At 39.1% G+C, this 22,022-nt stretch overlaps 1 protein-coding gene across 2 annotated transcripts in view; it reads right to left on the bottom strand.

Moving 5' to 3' along the window:
• Positions 1 to 20,983, bottom strand: part of LOC127426636 (phosphatidylethanolamine N-methyltransferase-like) — a 121,853-nt gene extending 100,870 nt beyond the window's left edge. The window contains exons 1-3 of one of the 2 annotated variants that reach the window (XM_051673565.1): positions 20,769 to 20,983; positions 15,279 to 15,386; positions 14,342 to 14,422 (exon numbers count right to left, since the gene is read on the bottom strand). In XM_051673565.1, coding sequence (XP_051529525.1) covers positions 14,342 to 14,422; positions 15,279 to 15,386; positions 20,769 to 20,861 — 282 coding nt within the window. In that variant the 5' untranslated portion in view covers positions 20,862 to 20,983. The remainder of the gene's footprint in view (positions 1 to 14,341; positions 14,423 to 15,278; positions 15,387 to 20,768) is intronic. The other variant, XM_051673566.1, reaches the window with a different exon arrangement.
• Positions 20,984 to 22,022: the final 1,039 nt, after the last annotated feature.

Here is a 22,022-nt window from a genome sequence, read left to right as displayed (position 1 = left end):
TATACATGTAATATGAGAGCACTGAGAACACTTGGAGTGCTCAAACGATCTAGGTGTGAAAACGCCTTAAGAGCCCAAGTTGAAACACTCTACATGGGTGGCAACTTTGTGCGTAACTGATTTTAATACAGGTGACCTGAGAGGAACGACATAATTAAGCATAATTAATTAGCATAAATATACATTCACAAAGCATTTTAATAGGAACACTTTGGTCCTAATAAAGTGCCCAATGTGGTCTTCTGCTGTTGTAGCCCATTCGCTTCAAGGTTTGACGTGTTGTGCATTCTGAGATGCTATTCTGCTCACAACATTTGTACAGAGGGGTCTGTGTTACCGTAGCCTTTCTGTCAGATTGAACCATTCTGGCCATTTTCCACTGACCTCTGTCATCAACAAGCCGTTTCCATCCACAGAACTGCTGCTCACTGGATGTTTTTTGTTTCTGGCACCATTCTGAGTAAACCCTAAAGACTGTTGTGTGTGAAAATTCCAGGAGATCAGCAGTTACAGAAATATTTAAACCAGAAATCAGTGAGATCACATTTTTCCCCATTCTGATGGTTGATGTGAACATTAACTGAAGCTCCTGACCCATAGGAGCAGTGGTGGCTCAGCAGTTAAGGCTCTGGGTTACTGATCAGAAGGGCAGGGGTTAAAGCCCCAGCACTGCCAAGATGCCACTGTTGGGCCCTTGAGCAAGGCCCTTGACCCTATCTGCTCCAGGGGCGCCGTATCATGGCTGACCCTGCACTCTGACCCCAGCTTAGCTGGGATATGTGAAAAAAAAAGAATTTCACTTTATATGTGCAAATGTATAATGTGTGATAAAAAAAATAATAATAATATCTGCATGATTTTATGCACTGCAGCCACACAATTGGCTGATTAGGTAATTGCATATACAGTACTGTACAAAAGTCTTAGGCATATAAAATGCTCCACAACATCTGTCTTATGATAGTTATTTATATTTTCAGCTTTAGTTTGTCAATAGGATATATACATTTTAGACTCCCAAACATTTCTTTTGCAAATAGAATAGAATAGAATAGAACAGATGGCATGGTCTCCACAGAGCCCCCTACTGAATATTGAGTCAGTCTGGGATTACAATAAGAGACAGAAGCAACTGAGACAGCCGAAATAGATAGAAGATCTGTGGCAAATTCTCCAGGAAGCTTGGAACATCCTATCTGCCAACAACCATGAAAAATGTTATCCAGGTGTACCTAGGAGAATTGGTACTGTTTTGAAGGCAAAGGTGGTCACACCAAATTTTGATTTAGCTTTTTTTTTAATGTTTACTGGACTTTGTATGACGTTAATTGATAAATGAAAACTATTTATAGCATTATTTTTGAAGACATCCTCACTATGCAACATTTTTCCCAAGTGCCTAAAACTTTTGCACAGTACTGTATAAGTAGATGTACAGGTGTACCTAATAAAGTGCTCAGTGAGTGTACATAGCAGACACATATTTTGGGTAAATAATGTTTTTTTTCTTTATTGTTTTTTTTTCTTCTTTTTTTTTTTTTATCCAAACTTAAATTTCTCTCGCTTCATCCGTCATCTTCTGTCTTCAGATCGGGTCATGGACAGTAGGGAAAGAAAAATGCCAGGGTTCTTCCACCATTTTTGCCGGCCGCGGAAGTGAAATTTCAGGCTGCCAAGGCAACTGTAATAATATTAATCTCTGCGCTTTATATGTGCTAAATATGCTTCTCATCTGAAACTTGCATTTGCGCTGTGCGATTAAAGCCTGTTTTCACAGAATCACTCTTGCCAACGATCTACTCTGCTCTAACCTACTGTCAACCAGACTTGCCTCCATATCGCGGCACAGACCACAAAACTGATGTGACCTATTTGAATTTTAGTGAGAATCTTCTAGTTTAAAGCACTAAGGAGAAACAGCTAGACAGTCCCAACATGCTAAACAACACTGAGGAAAAGAGCAACACTGTGCTGTCCGCCAAAATAAAAGTTTTTCAAATTATACATCATTACCCTTAATAAAAATGTATCATAATTTCACAGTAATAATAGTAACCTTGGTATTTTGACAAAAAAAAAAAAAAAAAAAAAATTATATATATACAGGTGCATCTCAATAAATTAGAATGTCGTGGAAAAGTTCATTTATTTCAGAAATTCAACTCAAATTGTGAAACTCGTGTATTAAATAAATTCAATGCACACAGACTGAACTAGTTTAAGTCTTTGGTTCTTTTAATTGTGATGATTTTGGCTCACATTTAACAAAAACCCATCAATTCACTATCTCAAAAAATTAGAATATGGTGACATGCCAATCAGCTAATCAACTCAAAACACCTGCAAAGGTTTCCTGAGCCTTCAAAATGGTCTCTCAGTTTGGTTCACTAGGCTACACAAACATGGGGAAGACTGCTGATCTGACAGTTGTCCAGAAGACAATCATTGACACCCTTCACAAGGAGGGTAAGCCACAAACATTCATTGCCAAAGAAGCTGGCTGTTCACAGAGTGCTGTATCCAAGCATGTTAACAGAAAGTTGAGTGGAAGAAAAAAGTGTGGAAGAAAAAGATGCACAACCAACCGAGAGAACCGCAGCCTTATGAGGATTGTCAAGCAAAATCGATTCAAGAATTTGGGTGAACTTCACAAGGAATGGACTGAGGCTGGGGTCAAGGCATCAAGAGCCACCACACACAGACATGTCAAGAAATTTGGCTACAGTTGTCGTATTCCTCTTGTTAAGCCACTCCTGAACCACAGACAACGTCAGAGGCGTCTTACCTGGGCTAAGGAGAAGAAGAACTGGACTGTTGCCCAGTGGTCCAAAGTCCTCTTTTCAGATGAGAGCAAGTTTTGTATTTCATTTGGAAACCAAGGTCCTAGAGTCTGGAGGAAGGGTGGAGAAGCTCATAGCCCAAGTTGCTTGAAGTCCAGTGTTAAGTTTCCACAGTCTGTGATGATTTGGGGTGCAATGTCATCTGCTGGTGTTGGTCCATTGTGTTTTTTGAAAACCAAAGTCACTGCACCCGTTTACCAAGAAATTTTGGAGCACTTCATGCTTCCTTCTGCTGACCAGCTTTTTAAAGATGCTGATTTCATTTTCCAGCAGGATTTGGCACCTGCCCACACTGCCAAAAGCACCAAAAGTTGGTTAAATGACCATGGTGTTGGTGTGCTTGACTGGCCAGCAAACTCACCAGACCTGAACCCCATAGAGAATCTATGGGGTATTGTCAAGAGGAAAATGAGAAACAAGAGACCAAAAAATGCAGATGAGCTGAAGGCCACTGTCAAAGAAACCTGGGCTTCCATACCACCTCTGAAGTGCCACAAACTGATCACCTCCATGCCACGCCAAATTGAGGCAGTAATTAAAGCAAAAGGAGCCCCTACCAAGTATTGAGTAAATATACAGTAAATGAACATACTTTCCAGAAGGCCAACAATTCACTAAAAATGTTTTTTTTTATTGGTCTTATGATGTATTCTAATTTTTTGAGATAGTGAATTGGTGGGTTTTTGTTAAATGTGAGCCAAATTCATCACATTTAAAAGAACCAAAGACTTAAACTACTTCAGTCTGTGTGCATTGAATTTATTTAATACATGAGTTTCACAATTTGAGTTGAATTACTGAAATAAATGAACTTTTCCACGACATTCTAATTTATTGAGATGCACCTGTATATGTATATATATATATATATATATATATATAAATAAATAAATGGCATAGTTGCTTTTAATCTATTAGGTAAAATCTATTAGACCTCATTTTTATTACAACTGTGGCAGTTGAAAAGTTTCTAAATTAAAGTTTCAGTTAACTTTCAGTTAAAGTTTCTAAATGTGTTTAGGCCACTAATTATAGTATTTTCATAAAAAAAATACTATAATTTTATTTCAGAAGGACTAGCTACATTGACCGAACCACATACAGTATGAGGAGCCATCTATGGTCTTTCCTGTGCTTATGGCATTGCAGTGTACATATAAGGGCAAGTTCATCATGGGCATTCATGTCTGGACCTCCAAGATCCATGGACAAATTATGGAAAAAGTTTTCCTCTTGTGATATATGATCTGTTTGAATAATGTTTTATATTATAAAATAAACTGGAGAGTAAATATAATAGGCATGTAAAAATAAATAGGCTCATGAACTTTAAAATGGGGGAGAGAAAGCTTCCTGATATCAACAACAATATTAATGTCACTTGATACATGCCCTTGAAAAATGTTGTTAAAATAAATAAATAAATAAATCTATGCAAGATAAAAGAAAATGCGACCTGGGCTACATTAAACACAGGTTAATTTTTTTTACGGTGTTGGGTCGCCACTTGATGTAAAATCCTGAAGAGTCCTGAAGCGAAACCAGTTGCACTAGCATATAGATGACCTCAAAGCAAATAGACATGGACTAACAGCCACAACACTTCAATTCTGTCTACTCAATTCAAATAATCACGATTAGATCAAATAATTATGTAACTATGTAACAATTGTGACAGACCTGCTTGCCCTGTACTTATAGTTAGCGTACCTTATTTGCCATCATGCAGAACAGAGTGGCTTCCATGGGCTACTGCTAAGCGCAGGATTGGTGTTAACTGAAAAGGTCATGCTGAAGGAGAGGACATCTCAATCCCCCCAACACATTCTTTCTGCTGCAGCAGAGCACACAGGGATACACCGTGTTCCCTTATTATGGTGTAGGAAAAACGAACCTGCACCTCCATGTTTTTCCACACAAACTATAACATGCCATTCCTGAGAAAAATAAAGAAAATAAATACTGTATATACACACACACACACACACACACACACACACACACATATATATATATATATATATATATATATATATATATATATATATATATATATATACAGTATATACTCCTGAGACCAGAGTGTGACTGCTGTGTGCATTTTCCATTTCCCTTTTTGATTTGTAACTAGTAGCCACTAATAAACACACAAAAACATTTTTTTTATCAACTTATTATGTTTCCAGGAGTGTTGGTTATTCATGTTTTTGAGACGTTACAGACATACTTCTGATTTTCTGTTAAGCTGCTTTGGAACAATGTGTATTGGGAAAAGCACAAATAAAACTATACAAATAAAAATGATTTAACTTGATTTTACTTTTATGTTTCATTGTTTTTTTCTACTTTAGGAACAAAAATCTCAATGTTCTGTCTTTGCACTGTCAAACGAACAAATGATATTGAGTGCTGAAAAATTTTACCAATCAGAGATTAGCATAATTAATTCTTAAATAAGATTCAAAGTAATGGCCAATCATCATCCAATCACTGCCAACCATGTTAAATTTAAATTTAGCATTATAAATTCTGAATCTACGTACTGATTACTATTGTCCAATGTCTGCCAAACATTTTGATTGGTGCACACATCATCTGCAGCCTGAAAATGAACTCTTGACCGGATGTTAGGGGTGAATGCACTTGGCTACATAGGAAAGCTATACGATGCTCCTTTGCTCCCTGTTTAGTGAATGACTTAACCTCCAGTATGCTGTCTGTCTGCACTGGTCTCAAAACAGTTCGAAATGCACCTTATTTTCATCCTAACTTCATATAAAGCTTCTAAAAGCAATATTTTTCAGCTTTTGGATAAACCTATTGATTCTCAATGTGATATTACACAGTCAGTATAGGATTTCTAAGGAGAAATAGCTCTATAGTCTCCATCTGGGGTCATTGTGTTTAACAGCGTGTCTGTGGCACGGGGGGCATGGTCATGTGTCAGGCTGCGGGAGAGGGAGAGCGGTAAGGCTCGTCACCTGGCTCATAATTATTTCTAACACCTGTCTCTCATTATAGTGATGGTGGAGGGAGACTTAAAAGGCACGCCGAAGCATCAGAAGGGGAGAGAGTATGGCAATGGCTGGGGTGGGGGGAACCCACGGCGTCGTGGAAGTTGTCGATCTGGTGGTACTGGAGCAGTTCGTCTCCCAACTTCCCCGAGGCATGTCCGAGTGTGTCCAGTGCCACCGCCCAGTATCGTTGGAGGAAGCCGTCCAGCTGGCAGAGGACTACATGGCGGCTCGTCCGCTTGGACCACTGAGGCTCACCCTCTAGCCACTCCTCCTCTCTCCTCTCCTCCTGAACCCATGCAGGTGGGCAGGCTCCCAGTTTCACGTAGAGAGCGGCAGTGTCGGCTCCTCAAGGGCTTGTTTCACTTGCTGCCGGTCTGGTCACCTCTCAGCTGCATGTCCGTTAAAAGACCCCGCTCGTTGGTAGCAAGGGGGATACTGGCGAGTGCAACACCCCTAGACAAAGCCCCTGGACTTCGCACTCTCCTTCCGGTTCACTTACAGAGTGGTATTAGCTGCAACGCAATCTCGGCTCTGGTGGATTCCAGTGCCGGGGGAAATTTCATCGACACAGACTTATCCCTAAAATGGCGGCTTCCCAGATTCCGACTGGACAAGCCAATCACTGCACACACGCTTGGTGTTACACCTCTCTGTCATCATCCACTCTACCAAGCCTGTTACCATGGTTTCCAGGAATCACACTGAACAGCTGTCATTCTTCCTCATATGATCTCCAGCTACCCCAGTTTTCTTGGACACCTGTGGTTTGTAACACACAACCCTCACATTGATTGGGCAACCAACTCTGTTTTGTCTTGGAGCTCTTTCTGTTCTTCACACAGTCTTAACTCTGCTGTCTCCCCTGTCCAGTCTTGTGTTTTGTTGCAGGATGAGCCAGCAGATGTTTCGGGAGTTCCACTGGAGTATCACGACTTGGGGGCGGTATTCAGTCGGTCCCATGCCTCGACCCTTCCTCCTCATCGCCCATATGACTGCGCTATTAAATTGCTTCCTGGCACCTCTCTACCTCGATAACGGTTGTATTCGCTCTCGGCCCCCGAGAGGGAGGCCATGAACAGGTATATAAACAATTCTTTAGCAGCCGGTTTCATCTGCTCTTCCTCATCGCCCGCAGAGGCAGGGTTCTTCTTCATGGAGTAGAAGGATGGCATGCTTAGACCCTGCATAGATTATCGAGGGCTGAATTACATCATGGTTAAGAACCGTTACCCTCTGCCACTGACACACGGGCAAGGTCCTCAGCTTTCAAACTTTTGCAGGGAACATCCGTCTTGGCATTTAACACTCATAGGGGCACTTAAATATTTGGTCATGCCTTTCGGATTGGTCAACACACCCACCGTCTTCCAGGGGCTCGTAAATGACGTGCTTCAAGACACGGCCAATCGTTTAGTTTTCGTTATTTTTCTCAACGATATTCTGATCTTCTCCCAGAATATATGCAAGCCCATGTGCAGCACATCGGGCAGGTTCTTCAGCAACTGCTAGATAATCGGCTGTTTGTCAAGGCAGAGAAGTGCGGGTTTCATGCGCAGTCAGTTCCATTTCTGGGGTTCATTGTTTCGTCCAAGGACCCGGCTAAGTTTAAAGCCGTCGCTAAGTGGCCAACCCCAGATACTCTCAAGACTTTGCAGAGGTTTCTGGGGTTCACTAACTTTTATCGAAGATTTATAAGGAACTATAGTCAACTCACCACACCTCTGACGGATCTTACCTCCACGCGCACTGATTTTAGTTAGTCTCCGCGGGCAGAGTCTACGTTTACTAAACTCAAGGAGCAGATTTCCACTGCACCCATTTTAATTACCCCTGACCCTGCTTTACAGTTCGTGGTGGAGGTGGATGCATCAGAGGTTGGTGTTGGAGCAGTTCTCTCTCAGCGCTTTCCCTCGGATGGAAAGGTGCATCCTTGTGCGTTCTTTTCGCACCAGTTAACTCTGGCCAAACGGAATTATGACATCGGTAACCGGCAATTACCAGCTGTCCGGTTGGCCTTGGGTGAGTGGTGTCATTGGTTAGAGGGTGCAGGGATACCTTTCATGGTTTGAACTGATCACATGAACCTAGAGTACATCTGTAGCGCTAAACATCTTAACTCTAGGCAGGCTCACTGGGCGTTATATTTCACCATTTTGATTTCACTCTCTCGTATCGTCCGGGCCCTTTCTCTATGTTTTGAAATCGAGACCTCCACCGCCCTAGCGGACACCATCCTCCCCGCTCCTTAAATGGTGGGCATGGTATCCTGGGAGGTGGAGGCTAAAGTCCGCACCGTGCTACATAACACCGCGTCGCCCGCCACATGCCCAGCAGGTAAGCTGTTTGTTCTGTGAACAGTTTGAATGCACATACTACAGTGGGGTCACTTGTCCAACATCGCCTGCCACCCAGGGCCTGCTCATATGCAAACGCTTATTAGACAGCGTTTTGGTGGCCATCGCTTGCACGGGCTATGTCTGCTCACGCCTTTTTACAGAGGTGCCGGTGCACCTGGAAAGCCACCAGAGAAGCCCTGTTACAGACTGGCACTCATGTTAAGAGGTCAGTGGACTGACACGGGTCTAAACCCCTGACTTAAGTGTGTGGGCAGAGGGTTTGGCTGTCCTCACAGGACATTCCACTCCATCTCCCCTCACGTAAACTGGGTCCCAAATTCATCGGACCATTTCCCATCGCCAAGGTTCTTAGCCCGGTGGCAGTCCATCTCAAATTACCTCCTCACCTCTGTCGCGTTCATCCCGTCTTTAACGTATCCAAAATTACACCTGTTTTTCATTCCAATTTGCACCCTGTCACTCCGTTTTTCTCTCCCCTCATGTTTCACAGGTAGAGACGGTGAGTGTAATTGCCGTTTCCATGGGAACGCTGATCGCTCCCAGTAGGCGTCGATTACGATAATGGGTTTCTCACACACTCTACCTGTCTTCCTCTGATTGCATGCCCTACTTTATCCCTTGTATGTTCCCTGTACACTGCATGCCCAATTATTAGGCAAGTATTCTGATCTTATCATTATTTCCATGCACATTTTCCAACTCCAAACCATATAAACTTGAATGCTTATTGGATTCAATCATTTTCAGGTGTTATGTATTTGTGTAATGAGGGAGGGTGTGGCAAAAGTGACTAACACCTTATATCAAGGTGTGCATAATTATTAGGCAGCTTCATTACCTCAGTTAAAATGGGCCAAAAAACAGATTTAACTGACACTGAAAAGTCAAATATTGTAAAATGCCTTTCAGACGGATGCAAAACTCTTGAAATAGCTAAACTATTGAGGTGTGACCACCGGACAATCAAACATTTTGTTGCGAATAGTCAACTGGGGTGCAAAAACGCATGGAGAAGAAAAGGCGCAAATTAACTGTAAAAGACTTGAAAAGAATTAAACGTGAAGCTACCAGAAACCCATTATCCTCCAATGCTACCATATTCCAGAACTGCAACCTACCTGGAGTGTCCAGAAATACAAGGTGTCAAGTGCTCAGAGACATGGCCAAGGTCAAGAAGGCTGAAACATGACCGCCACTGAATATATTCACAAGTTGAAGCGTCAAGATTGGGCAAAGAAATACATGAAGACAGATTTTTCAAAGGTTTTATGGACAGATGAAATGAGAGTGACTCTTGATGGACCAGATGGATGGGCCCATGGCTGGATCACTAATGGACACAGGGCACCACTTCGAGTCAGGTGCTAGCAAGGTGGAGGAGGGGTACTAGTATGGGCTGCTATCATTAAGGATTAGGTAGTTGGACCTTTTCGAGTTGAAGATGGACTGAAACTCAACTCTCAAACCTACTGCCAGTTCCTGGAAAGTACTTTCTTCAAGCAGTGGTACATGAAGTCCTCAGCATTCAAGAAGGCCATGATCTTTATGCAGGACAATGCTCCATCACATGCATCCAAGTACTCCACTGCTTGGCTAGCCAGCAAGGGCCTCAAAGATGCCCAAATAATGACTTGGCCCCCTTCCTCACCTGACTTAAATCTTGTGGGCCCTTCTCAAACGTGAGATTTACAGTGTGGTTCCTTCTCAAACATGAGATTTACTGTGAGGGAAGACAATACACCTCTTTGAACACCATTTGGGAGGCTGTGGTTGCTGCTTCAGCGAAAGTTGATCGTGAACAGATCAAGAAACTAACAGACTCCATGGATGGAAGGCTCATGGCAGTTATTGAAAACAAGGGTGGCTATATTGGTCACTGAATATTTTTGAAAGGCCAAAAATGTTATTTCATTGTCATTTTGTGTTACTTATTTGTTGCACCTACTCTAAAAAATGAGAATAAACAATTGAGTTGGGAAAAATTATTTTTGTAATTTAGTTGCCTAATAATTGTGCATACTAATAGTTGCTTAATAATTGTGCACACTTATATATTCCCCTGAGAAAGACAAAACTCACTTTTTCTTTGTTAAACATTCAGGTTTGAGATTCAATAACATTTTGGATTGACTGAGAGCATTGTGCTTGTTCAACAATAAAATTAATCCTGAGGAATAAAATGTGCCTAATAATTGGGCACGCAGTGTATGTTTGCTGGTTTATTTTTTTGCTGTACCTTAACATTGTTCTCCTGTTTAGTGTGAAGATCCGTTCTCTTGGTCGTAGTAGTGTTTGCCCATCAGATCACCATTGCCTGGTGATCGCGCTCGAGGAGGATTCCTTGGATTCTGCCCGTGTGTCGGGAGACTCGTTCTGGGCTCTGCTTCGCACCACACCACCCTTCAACGGATTGTCCGGAGCTCCACAGCACTACAAACTGACAAACACACTATCCTCGCCCCAGTGGCTTCCTTATTGATCTTGACCGAGCTGGCGCTGAAGCGCTTTTGTGTTGACTGTCCAATTAAAGACTTGTGAGCTTTACCTCTGCGTTTGGGTCCTGTCTTTCACCCAGTGTGACAAAAAGATGATAAAATTATGAAAACATTGATTCATTAACTTAAGTAAAATGTTTTGGCAGATTTGCCATATGGTATCCAAATAGCATATGTCTCAACAAAGGACCAGGGGCCAGATTCATGAAATGTTCTTAAGAAGAAAATTCTTGCTAACTACCATTTTCTTCTTAATTTCTAACTTTTAAAAAAAAAAATTAAAAATATCTAAATAAATAATAATATCGTAAATAAATATCTTAAAGTTAGGATAACCTCACAGTTGTATTAAATCCTAAAAGTAAGATATTTGATTAATTAGCTTGTTGACGCTTTCTATCCTGTTGAGTCAGAAGTCATAATGGGCTGTTTAGGTAGAAATGTGATTTTAGACCAAAACACGTCATTGTGTTTTATGTTATTTTTATATTCAGCTTGTTAACCATGTAAATGTTATAACCAGTAATTAAAACAATAAATGTTGTTTTGAAGCTTCATAATATGGCGACCAATCATGCTAATTCAAATGGATGCGCTGCATAGCGCACTCTCTCCGCAATCTTTAGAGTTCATAGAAACATAATAATTATAACATTAGAAAGCTGAGTCTTTCTTTTTCACCCCCAATCCACATCCCATTCGGAGTTGGCCACAGGGGAGATGGCCTCTGCCAACTTTTCCCATTAACCCGCCTCATTCTTTCCGACGTGTAATAGACTAATTATCAAGCTTCCCAAGGAGCTTTTTCCTTGCATAAATTTCCTCAAAAATAACCTTTTGTCTATTGAAGACATATTTGTTTATTTTCTTCCATGTCAAATTAAAAGTTATCAAATTGTTACCATGTCGCTTCAATGTTTTCAATGGGATTAATTAGCAATGCTTTTTGAGGACATGTCCACTACGGTTGAACATTAGCCAAGATTCTAAAATATGGAACTTTATCAAGACATTGTCACAGCGTTATCATAAAGTAATGTCACGTTGACGTAAGTACGAATAACTGGCGACATCGTCAGAACTTACTGTGTTTGCTGGGAATAGACAGACTTAAAACAAGCAAAAAAATCCCTCAGACTTACATTGAATGAGGAACACAAGCCATATCTAGTGACCAGAATGTCATAGAGACTTGCACAAGGGCTATTTTGACTTTGACCAGTAAGCAATCACCTAGCAACCTGACAGAACATCCTAGCAACCCCTCAGAACACATCAGCAACCACACAGCAATGCCCTAGCAACCACTATAAACATTACAGCATTGTGCGAGGCCATGAACGAAATGTAAAATCTAGTTTGAATAGCACCCAATAACTGTTATTATTCTAAAAACTTATTTTCTTTTTAGATATTTCCTTTTCTTTGTCTTTATTATTATCACAGCCAGTGAAAAGTAGCTCCTACGTGGTCTGACCCATTTTCTGCTTTGCCACTACAATTTTGATGACCAGCGTCTCATGCCCATTACCTCCAAATAGGACTGAATTAGCTTTATCCACAGTATTTTATTTTTTTTAAGATACCCTGATGTTTGCCTGAGAGCACATGAAGGCCGCAAAAAAATACAAGTTAAAAACGACTTTAAAAGGTCTACACACTAAATGGTGGGCACATAAAATACAGCATGAAAGCAGGGAGAGTACAAAATCTAAACATTTGTGCAGACGTATGTTGGTAGTGCTTTGGGAAAGAGGTCTGTCTGGTAAACTCAGCTTTCATTGAAAGCTTGCCCAATGAGCCATGAGTAAGTGTATGTATGCAAGAGTGTCTGAGTGAGTATGTGAGAGTGTTTTATGTTTAATGTGTGTGCGCAACATTTGGTGTATACTGTAGATGAACCTGGTGAGCGTCAAACAAAGGGCACCATTTGCAAACTCACATCCATGAAATACACGACCCTGCTGACCTTTCTCATCTTAGCTGTAACAGCATCCACCTATAAACCTTCCTGACAGATCCAAGATAAGTTCTTGATGACAGAATTTATATTTTTATGTAAACTATCCTTTTAAGTCATTATTCTTATTCATCGGTTGAATATACACTTATTAGTAAATCAGTGAATAATGACTTACATTTCGGTATTTTCGTCACACAAGGACATACTGTATGCATTTAGGCTTGTCACAATAATTACGTTACTGACTTATCGTACGATATATGGACATGACCTCAGTCATTTTTTCGGACCTCGATATTGCCCATTGTGTATACATGCGTGTTTGTTTACATAAGAATGAATGTCACCAACATTTTAGCCAGTTGCGCTGCTTCTGTCCTCTCATCTGCTCTCTGTGTTGGAGGCGGGGCTCAGGCAGCTCCTCCACACACACAGAGCGGACAGCAACAGGTGAAGATTACGTGTTACTCGAGGCTAATAGGTGTTTTAATAGGTGTTTTTCCCAATGACTGCATAATTCCAGCCAGAAAGTTTGGAAGAATAAGTCCAAATGGACTTGGTTTCAAAGCCGCTTTCCACAGCTCCGGTGTGGGAACATTCTAGCTTTAAGCTGAATGAGAGAGGAGAGCCCATTAACGTGAACGAGTCGGTATGTCGACTTTGTTTAAAAACAGTGGCAATGAACAGTGGCAATACAACTAATCTAAAAGCTCATCTAAAACATAACCATCCCATCCAGTTTTCCAAGCTGGGAACAAAAACCACAGTTGGAGATGGAGAGAGGCCTTCCTGCTTTAATTTTTTTTTACATAGCAATTACAATGTCTGAATATTCTTAAGAATTAAAAGTTCATTGCTCTTTGGAAGGGTGTACTTGCATTATTATGCTATTATATTATCATTATATCAATGGCATAAAATGGTCTTAAAATGAAAATAATATCGTTTATCGCAATTATTTCTGGGACAATATATCGTCCAAAAAAATAAATTATCTTGACAGGCCTATATGCATTATGACTATGCAACTATTTCTCTATCAAGAGTATCCACTTCTACACTATGCCAACCAGATGCCATTCACCAGATCCTAGATCTGATTTTGAAAATGAATAACTGCCACAGTGGTACAACCTGCATTTGTGCCGACAACAAAACAACAGGAAGCTAACCTGACTATAAACCTGAGCCACCTGGGAGAGGGACAAAGACGCCACCCAGAGAGAGTGATTCTGATAATAAGGAGCTTAAAGATTAGTCAAGTCCCTCTATGTTCCCGAGCACACAATGCCAAACAGATCTGTATTATCCATAATGACAGCCCTGCACACCATGAGATATGACTCATTTTTTACTGATAATGAAGTCATCTCACAGATAGAGTGTGGTGGAGGAAGAAGGTAGGAAGAGGATGGGAAAATGCTGAGATCTGATGTGTTAATGCGAAGGGACAAGCCCCAATTTCATCTAAATATAGCAAACACAAGGTGCTAATGGTGTGAATCAAATGGAAATGTGTAGGTAAAGAGACTGTTTTGAAGAAAGATGGAGAAAATATACTGCCCTAGGTTAAAAAACATTACTAAAAGTGTAGAAAGAGCATTAGAGTACATCACTGATGTCAGTAATTGAGGACTGGTCAATATTAAGTATAGGAAGCTTAAAATACTGTTGTCCAGCGATTTTCAAACTGAGCTCTGGGACCCCCAGGGGACTGCCAAGGGGAGCTATGGGGTCCTCGGACATATTTCTAAGAAGAAAAAAAGTGTAAAAAATTAAAAGGATAAAAAAAACTGTTAACATTCACCAAATTTGCCATAATTAGAGTTTCATTATAAAGACTCGTCAAATCACAACATTAAAAGAATTTTAACTGAATTTTTAAATTGTTTCTTTACACTGTCAACTTCTTCGAAGCTCCAAAAAGCACATAAATGCAGCATAAATGTAATCCATATGACTACAGTGATTTAATCCATGTATTCTGAAGCCATTTAATCGATTTTGGGTGAGAAAAGACCAAAATATAACTCCAGTATTGGTCATCATAATCATGGGTCATCATGATCATGGGTTCAATTCTCATAGAATGCACATACTGTGAAAATGTATCGTTGCATAAACTGTAATTCAGCGTCTGCCAAATGCATAACTGTAAATGCAAAAATAGAAACAACATGAAACACCTTAGAGAGCCCTTAAACCTGACGTGTGATACTAAACATTTTGCATCATTGTTTCCCTCAGGTCCACTTGTAATGTTAGTCAAGTTGTTGTGACTGGATGGACCAAGTTGATAAACCTCGACTAGGCATCTTTGCTGTATAAATCTAGGTGGTCATTTCGGAATGAATCATATTTACAGCTTAATTTCAATACAGTTTTTTTTGGATTGGGGAGTTCATTGCGAATGGTTTGTAAATGTTTTTAAATTGAGACTGCAGGAGCACAAAGTCAGTGTAATGTTTATGAATGTTATGTAAGAATGACCTGCTCACATAACAGCATTACAGTTTACAAAAAGAGACAACCAGAGTCATACATCACTCAAAAAATAACCAGATGGTGCGATATTTCCTCGAAGAGACACTGCTATAGTGACTCACCACATTCCAGAAGAAAGGGTTGAAAATGATAGCAATGACAGCAACACAGAATCTGGGTTCTGTCAGGTCTGCGAATCTCGACAGGTCTGCGAACACAGACATGTCCATCTGAGGAGAGAAATCAAAGAAAAAAACGGAGTATAAATTCTCATTTGTATGATAAATTAGGTAAAACACAGAACATGGATGATCTACTTTTAAGGGGGAGAGTGTAATTGCTGCACTACTACTGGCAAAATTGCTCACAGAATTACTGTTTTCAAACAGGTTTTCCAACCACTCCATCTGTTTCGCACTGATCAGACAAAAAGGCAGCCCCACCCCAAACTCATGCCATTGAGCCAATGTTGCTATGTCAGGATGCTCAAACATCCAGAGCAATGTTTCAACAGTGCCACAGAACCACATTCTTTGCAGAAGTCAACCTACAAATGTCTTGCTTATAGCTGTCTCTGCATATTAAACTGGGATAATAGAGGAGAAAGTGTTTTATGTGGAAAATGACACACATTGCATGGGACTATCATTCACTCTGCAGTAACACTTGATAGACACGCTCTCTCTCCACGAGTTCAAACGAGGCGGATGTGCTGTCACTCAACCTCACAATACCACGGTTATCATGTACATTCGCCAAACATAAAGATGACAAATTCCGGTTTTGTATAGATAATTTTTTGTAAGTATCAGAAAGAGCATGGAGCACCCACAATGCATTATGTGGGCAAGTTCAAAGTAATGAGTCTCTTTTAGTAACAATATAAGACGACATCTCCTCATGCAGCAGCACCCACAGCTCGAGAAAGAGCTGCGAAAATACAGAACAAGATGAAAAGCAGTTCTTCAAGTAAGTCAGGAAAATAGTTACGAATTTATTAAACAGTCAATACTTGTGTATTTCTGCTTATCTTTACTATCAAATTGGGATAAGCAAGTTGCTTACAAACAATCACTCTGTGCTCTTTGTGTATCATGTAGTTAATTTTTCATAGTTCAAACTTTAATAAATAGAAAGACATCAGTATGATGAATAATGGTAATTTATTGATCATATCTGTTCTGTAGAAACTGTTACTCACAAATGTATGAACCTTTCACTTTGGTAACCATTGTTTCTGCAATTATTGTTTCTATAGGCCTACTATAAAATTTAAAATGTATATGGTATCACCTTTGTAAAAAGCTTTCAGAATCTTTCTATCTTTTCCTGACTTATTAGTTTCCACCAGTTTTATTTTTATGTTTTAGGTAATTGCATATACAGTACTGTGCAAAAGTCTTAGACACATAAGATGTTTAACAAAAGCATTTGTCTTAAGATGGTTATTTATATCTTCAGCTTTACTGTGTCAATAGGAAATATAAATGTTAGACTCCCAAACATTACTTTTGCAAATAGAAAAGATTAGAATAGAAGAACAGGGAGCACTGCAACAGATGTCATGGCCCCCACAGAGCCCCCCACTGAACATCGTGTCAGTCTGAGATTATATAAAGAGACAGAAGCAATTGAGACAGCCTAAATAGATAGAAGAACTGTGGCGAATTCTCCATGAAGCTTGGTACATCCTATCTGCCAACAACCAAAAAAAACTGTGTCCAGGTGTACCTAGGAGAATTGGTGCTGTTTTAAAGGCAAAGGTGAACACAACGAATACTGATTTAGCTTTTTTATGTTTACTGGACTTTGTATGACATTAAGTGATAAATGAAAACTATTTATTTCATTATTTTTGAAGACATCCTCACTATGCAACATTTTTCACAAATGCCTAAAACTTCTGCACAGTACTGTATATTTTATTTTATTAACAGTAATTGTGGTCACTGTGGAATTTTGGGCAGAAACATGGTTGCCATGATACATGTTTGTTGTTGTATTATTATTATTATTATTATTAGTATTATTTAGTTATTATACAGTTCAAGAGTGTACATTTTTGTGTGCGAGTCTGTCAAAGAATCATTATGATTTCTGTAAATGTCTGTTTAAATCAGAAATGTTTTCGTCAAAGAAAAGTGTGTAAATTAATGAATATAGCAAATACAGAAGCCATGTTACACAGTTTTGCAAGTATGGGTCCCAGGTGAACACAAAATGTCATATATGGCTCCAGGGCCAAGAAAGTTTATGAATCCCTGATATGAGGTGCCAACTTCACTGAGGTACAAACTGTGTCCTGTATACTTGTATTGCTGTTAGTTATTCAAATAATATTTGAATTTTTAGATTAGTCTGAATGACTGGTGTGGCAGGGAGGAGGGCATGGCCGGGTCGTGATGCTGCACACCCGGCCCCTAATCAGGCTACTCAAGCCCTTGAGAGGGATAAAGGCGACCGGAGGCGGCAGTTCCAGGGAGAGAGAGAGAGTTACGGGCAGCTGCCCGGCATGTGTTTGTGTTTGTCTTTTTGTTTAAGTTTATTATTAAATTATTATTTATATTGTCAAGCCGGTTCTCGCCGCCTCCTTTCCCTGGTTGTGGCACCAGTATAACAGGGTAAAAGGGAAAGGAGGCGGCGAGAACCGGCTTGACAATATAAATAATAATTTAATAATAAACTTAAACAAAAAGACAAACACAAACACATGCCGGGCAGCTGCCCGTAACTCTCTCTCTCCCTGGAACTGCCGCCTCCGGTCGCCTTTATCACTCTCAAGGGCTTGATTAGCCTGATTAGGGGCCGGGTGTGCAGCATCACGACCCGGCCCTGCCCTCCTCCCTGCTACAACTGGCTAACTTAAAAAAGAAAGGATGACAGTGACCATGGAGGAGCTGAAGCAGGGGTGGATTTAGGCATGGGCCACATGGGCCACATGGGCCACATGTACTGTACACAGAGGTACATTTAATTCTGTGAGTGTATCTGTGGCTCAAAAAGCCAAGTTTAAAAAAGTAATTGCTTTTTTGACAGTGTAATGATTACAAATCTGACATTAATAATGCTGCAGCTCTTGACCAAGCAACACTGATACTGACAGCTGACTTGGCCATAGCTGTTATTCAGCTTGGTTCTGAATCAGGCATCTGATTCACACGCTACCCTTTTATACTGTCACATGGATGCTTACAATGTAATTGTGGCCTATTCAAAGCACTATTCTGTACCTATAATGATAACATATTGAAATAATAACTTTTCTTGTATCAATTACATGACTCAGACAAACTGAATGCATTCCCATTGTCACTGTTGCAATTCAAATTATGAGCACTTCCATTTTCCATGTTCTTTCTGACATGTATAAGCAGGATAAAATAAACATCAAAACTTAGTATAAAGTAAAAGTGAAAGAAACAAAACGCTGGTGATGGATAATGAGGTAATTTGGTTTTGTGATCTCAGGTTATACCAAAACTCTTACAGGGTGGGGGAGTTTGTGCATCTGTTGTGCTGCTTTGACATAATGTTAGTGGGTCTATAAAAAATAAGGATGTCCATTATAAGGAATAGAAAATTCTGTTTATAAACTAGTTATAAACGCACATGCCAAATGTAATCACTGTATTCATGTTGGTCACATTCATTGCTGAAAAACTTTTATACCATCTTCAGCAAAAAAAATACAAAATAAAAATAATTACTCTTAAAATGTGAAGTAGCATGTCCATCAAGTAAAATATTGTATTTTCATTTACCCTTGAATATTGAGTGAAATAATTTCTACATGGCAATAAAACGGCTTCCTGCACGTTGATTATATCACACTTTCACATGCCGGCAAAAGTTTAAGAAATATGAATGACATTTTAAATAGGGATGTGCAGGAGTAATCGATTAATCGAGTATTCTTTCAGCTTTAAATATTCGAGTAGTAAAAACACTACTCGAATATCACAGTTTGATTTTCCTTTGTACATTTTGCCTGCCATGAGTAACAATGAAACTGCTTCTCTCAACTAAATCTTGCCATTACAACTCAATGCTATGGCTACATGACATTGTTAAATGAATAGTTCACCCCAAAATACAAATTCTGTAATTATTTAAAGCGATCATATCGCTTCAGAAGACTTGTAATTTATGTTTCCACAGTATGTGTTAGTGCAAGTGTTTTTTTTTTTTTTTATCTGGATATTGCTGTTCATGCATAATGCTCTTTTTTTTTTTTTTAGAATAAAAGCAGGTTCAAAGGTTGTTTAAGTTTATTTTGAAACTGCTATAAGGGTGACATTTGTGAAAACCCTAATAGGCTTTACATTTAATGTGTGTGTCATACTATTTATGTACTTGCTTAAATTCTAAATTTCAAGTAGTCAATTACTTATTTTTATTTGTTAGGAAGTACTTGACTACAAAATTACTCAAAATGCCCATCCCTAATTTTAAAACAAAACTGCTACTGATTTTTAAGTAATAGCAGTAAAAGGTTATGCCATACTTAAAATAAAAATAAAAAATCCAAGAATTTCAGCAGTTAAACCACAGATACTTTTGACTTAATACCCCACAAATAGGGTAGTTTCTAGATAGAAGCGGCCACTTAGGGCCCTGAGCCACAAGGGGGCCCCTCAAAGCAAGTTTTTTTTCTATTTTCTTTTTTAAAATTTACTAAAAGCTGTAAGACTCAGGCAGCTGTTATTGCTCAATTTGACCCAAGAGAGAAGGCAGAAATTCTGTTGAGCAATGCACTCCAGCTGTTCTACTGGTTGTTTGATGAAGGTGCAATTTCTGTTCTGAAAATGTATTTATTGTTATTCATAGTCATTCATTGTTAATTTGTATAGTTGTTAATTGTTACTTTATTGTAATTATTATTATTATTATTATTTTTTTTTTTTTTTGTGTAGTTAATATATTCCAGTTAGTTGAAGACTGTATTACAGTGTCATTCTTGTGGGGCCTCCAAGTTGGATTTTGCTTAGGGCCCCCATATGTTCAGAAACGGCCCTGTCCACAAAATATCACGATGAATATTCATTTAAAAATGTAAAAAATGTTAATCACAGATGAGATGCATTGAATTCATTGTATGTATTAAATTCATTTGTATGTTATTATAGCTCCAGACCCCAAAAAATTAGCGTGACGTCATTGGCCCAGTTGTCACCTTTGCCTATAACCCCTCCTGTCTCGGCATCCTCATGCATTCCCTGTTAATATTTAATAAGAATGCGTGGTAAATATAATCTGTGCAGTTAATTTCATCATTACGTCTGCATCGAAACTCATATTTTGTAACAACAACCTACTTAACTGTGCAGATAAATGACTGCACGCGCAACACCAGCGCTCACGTGCAAAATTAATCAAAGTTTATAAATAGGTTATTAACTAAGCGATTATTTCATTTATTAACTATTAATTTTATGTATAAGCGATACTTACATTTAAAGCCACTACAAAATAATCATCATTAAAATGAGTATTGCCTTGCTGTTCCTTATTTCTGTAGGAATTGTTCATATACACATGCATACATGTAGAAAGGTCAAGTCGTATGTCTGTACAGTGTGAGGCTGCTGCAGTGAGATCTGCACACATGATACCTGACTGTAATCCACGTTATTCAAGCCTCCACAGCAATCCAGTACGGGATTTCTGTTGAACAAGGTCTCTCCGCTCATGAGACAATCATGCATGTAAGAGACAGTCTTTTCTCTTTCAAGAATATATCACTGTCATTCTGTGTGAGCGACAAACGCATTAATTGCGGTACTGTTTAAGAATTTTCTGCATCCCAAAGTTAACACCACAGCGGACATGACAGTTTACCTTTGACCTACTTAAATCGCAAGGAGCTATGGGAAATGGAGTTTCTGGAGGCCAAAATACTAAACGAAATCACTTTCTATGTGTTTTTTGTGTCAGTTGTTTTATGGCATATCATGAAGATTATTTTATGAAATATTATTATTATAAGGAGTCTTTCATGTTTTCACATGGGCTGGTAAAATAATATTTCGGTGATTACAGTAATGGTTTTTGTTAAAAAATTAACGCAATTAGTGCAGTGTCTATTTTTTTACTTTGGAATTAAATAGTTTTAAAAATTTAATCGAATTACAGCCCTAATTTTCACATGTAGTTAGCTATGTTTTTATATTAAAATGGAATTTAAAGCCCATTACTTGAATACACATAGTTTACATCAAAATATATATATACACTGGCGGCCAATTGTTTAGAATAATGCACAGATTTTGCTATTTCAAAAGGAAATTGGTACTTTAATTCACCAAAGTTGCATTCGGCTAATCACAAAGTATAATCAGGACATAACTGATATAAAAAAACAGCACCATCACTACTTGAAAAAAAGTCATTTTTGATCAAATCTAGACAGACCCCATTTCCAGCAGCCATCACTCCAACAACTTATCCTTGAGTATTCATGCTAAATTGCTAATTTGGTACTAGAAAATCACTTGCATTATATCAAACACAGTTGAAAGCTATTTGGTTTGTTAAATGAAGTTTAAAGGCATTGCCTTTGTGTTTGTTTTTGAGTTGCCACAGCATGCAATAAACTGGCATGTCTTAAGGTCAATATTAGGTCAAAAATGGCAAAAAAGAAACAGCTTTCTCTAGAAACTCATCAGTCAATCACTGTTTTGAGAAATGAAGGCTATACAATGCTTGAAGCTGACAGCTTCATTGACTTCTACCCGCTCAACACCAGTTTTATGTACAACTGTAAAGAGAAGACTTATGGGAAGAATTGCAAAGAAAAAGCCACTTTTGAAACAGAAAAACAAAAAGAAAATGTTAGAGTGGGCAAAGAAACACAGACATTGGACAAC

Source organism: Myxocyprinus asiaticus, chromosome 36, assembly GCF_019703515.2.
Source record: "Myxocyprinus asiaticus isolate MX2 ecotype Aquarium Trade chromosome 36, UBuf_Myxa_2, whole genome shotgun sequence".
Lineage (NCBI taxonomy): Eukaryota > Metazoa > Chordata > Actinopteri > Cypriniformes > Catostomidae > Myxocyprinus > Myxocyprinus asiaticus.
Note: the sequence above shows the minus strand (reverse complement) of the source record. Positions and strands in the feature narration are given on the sequence as shown.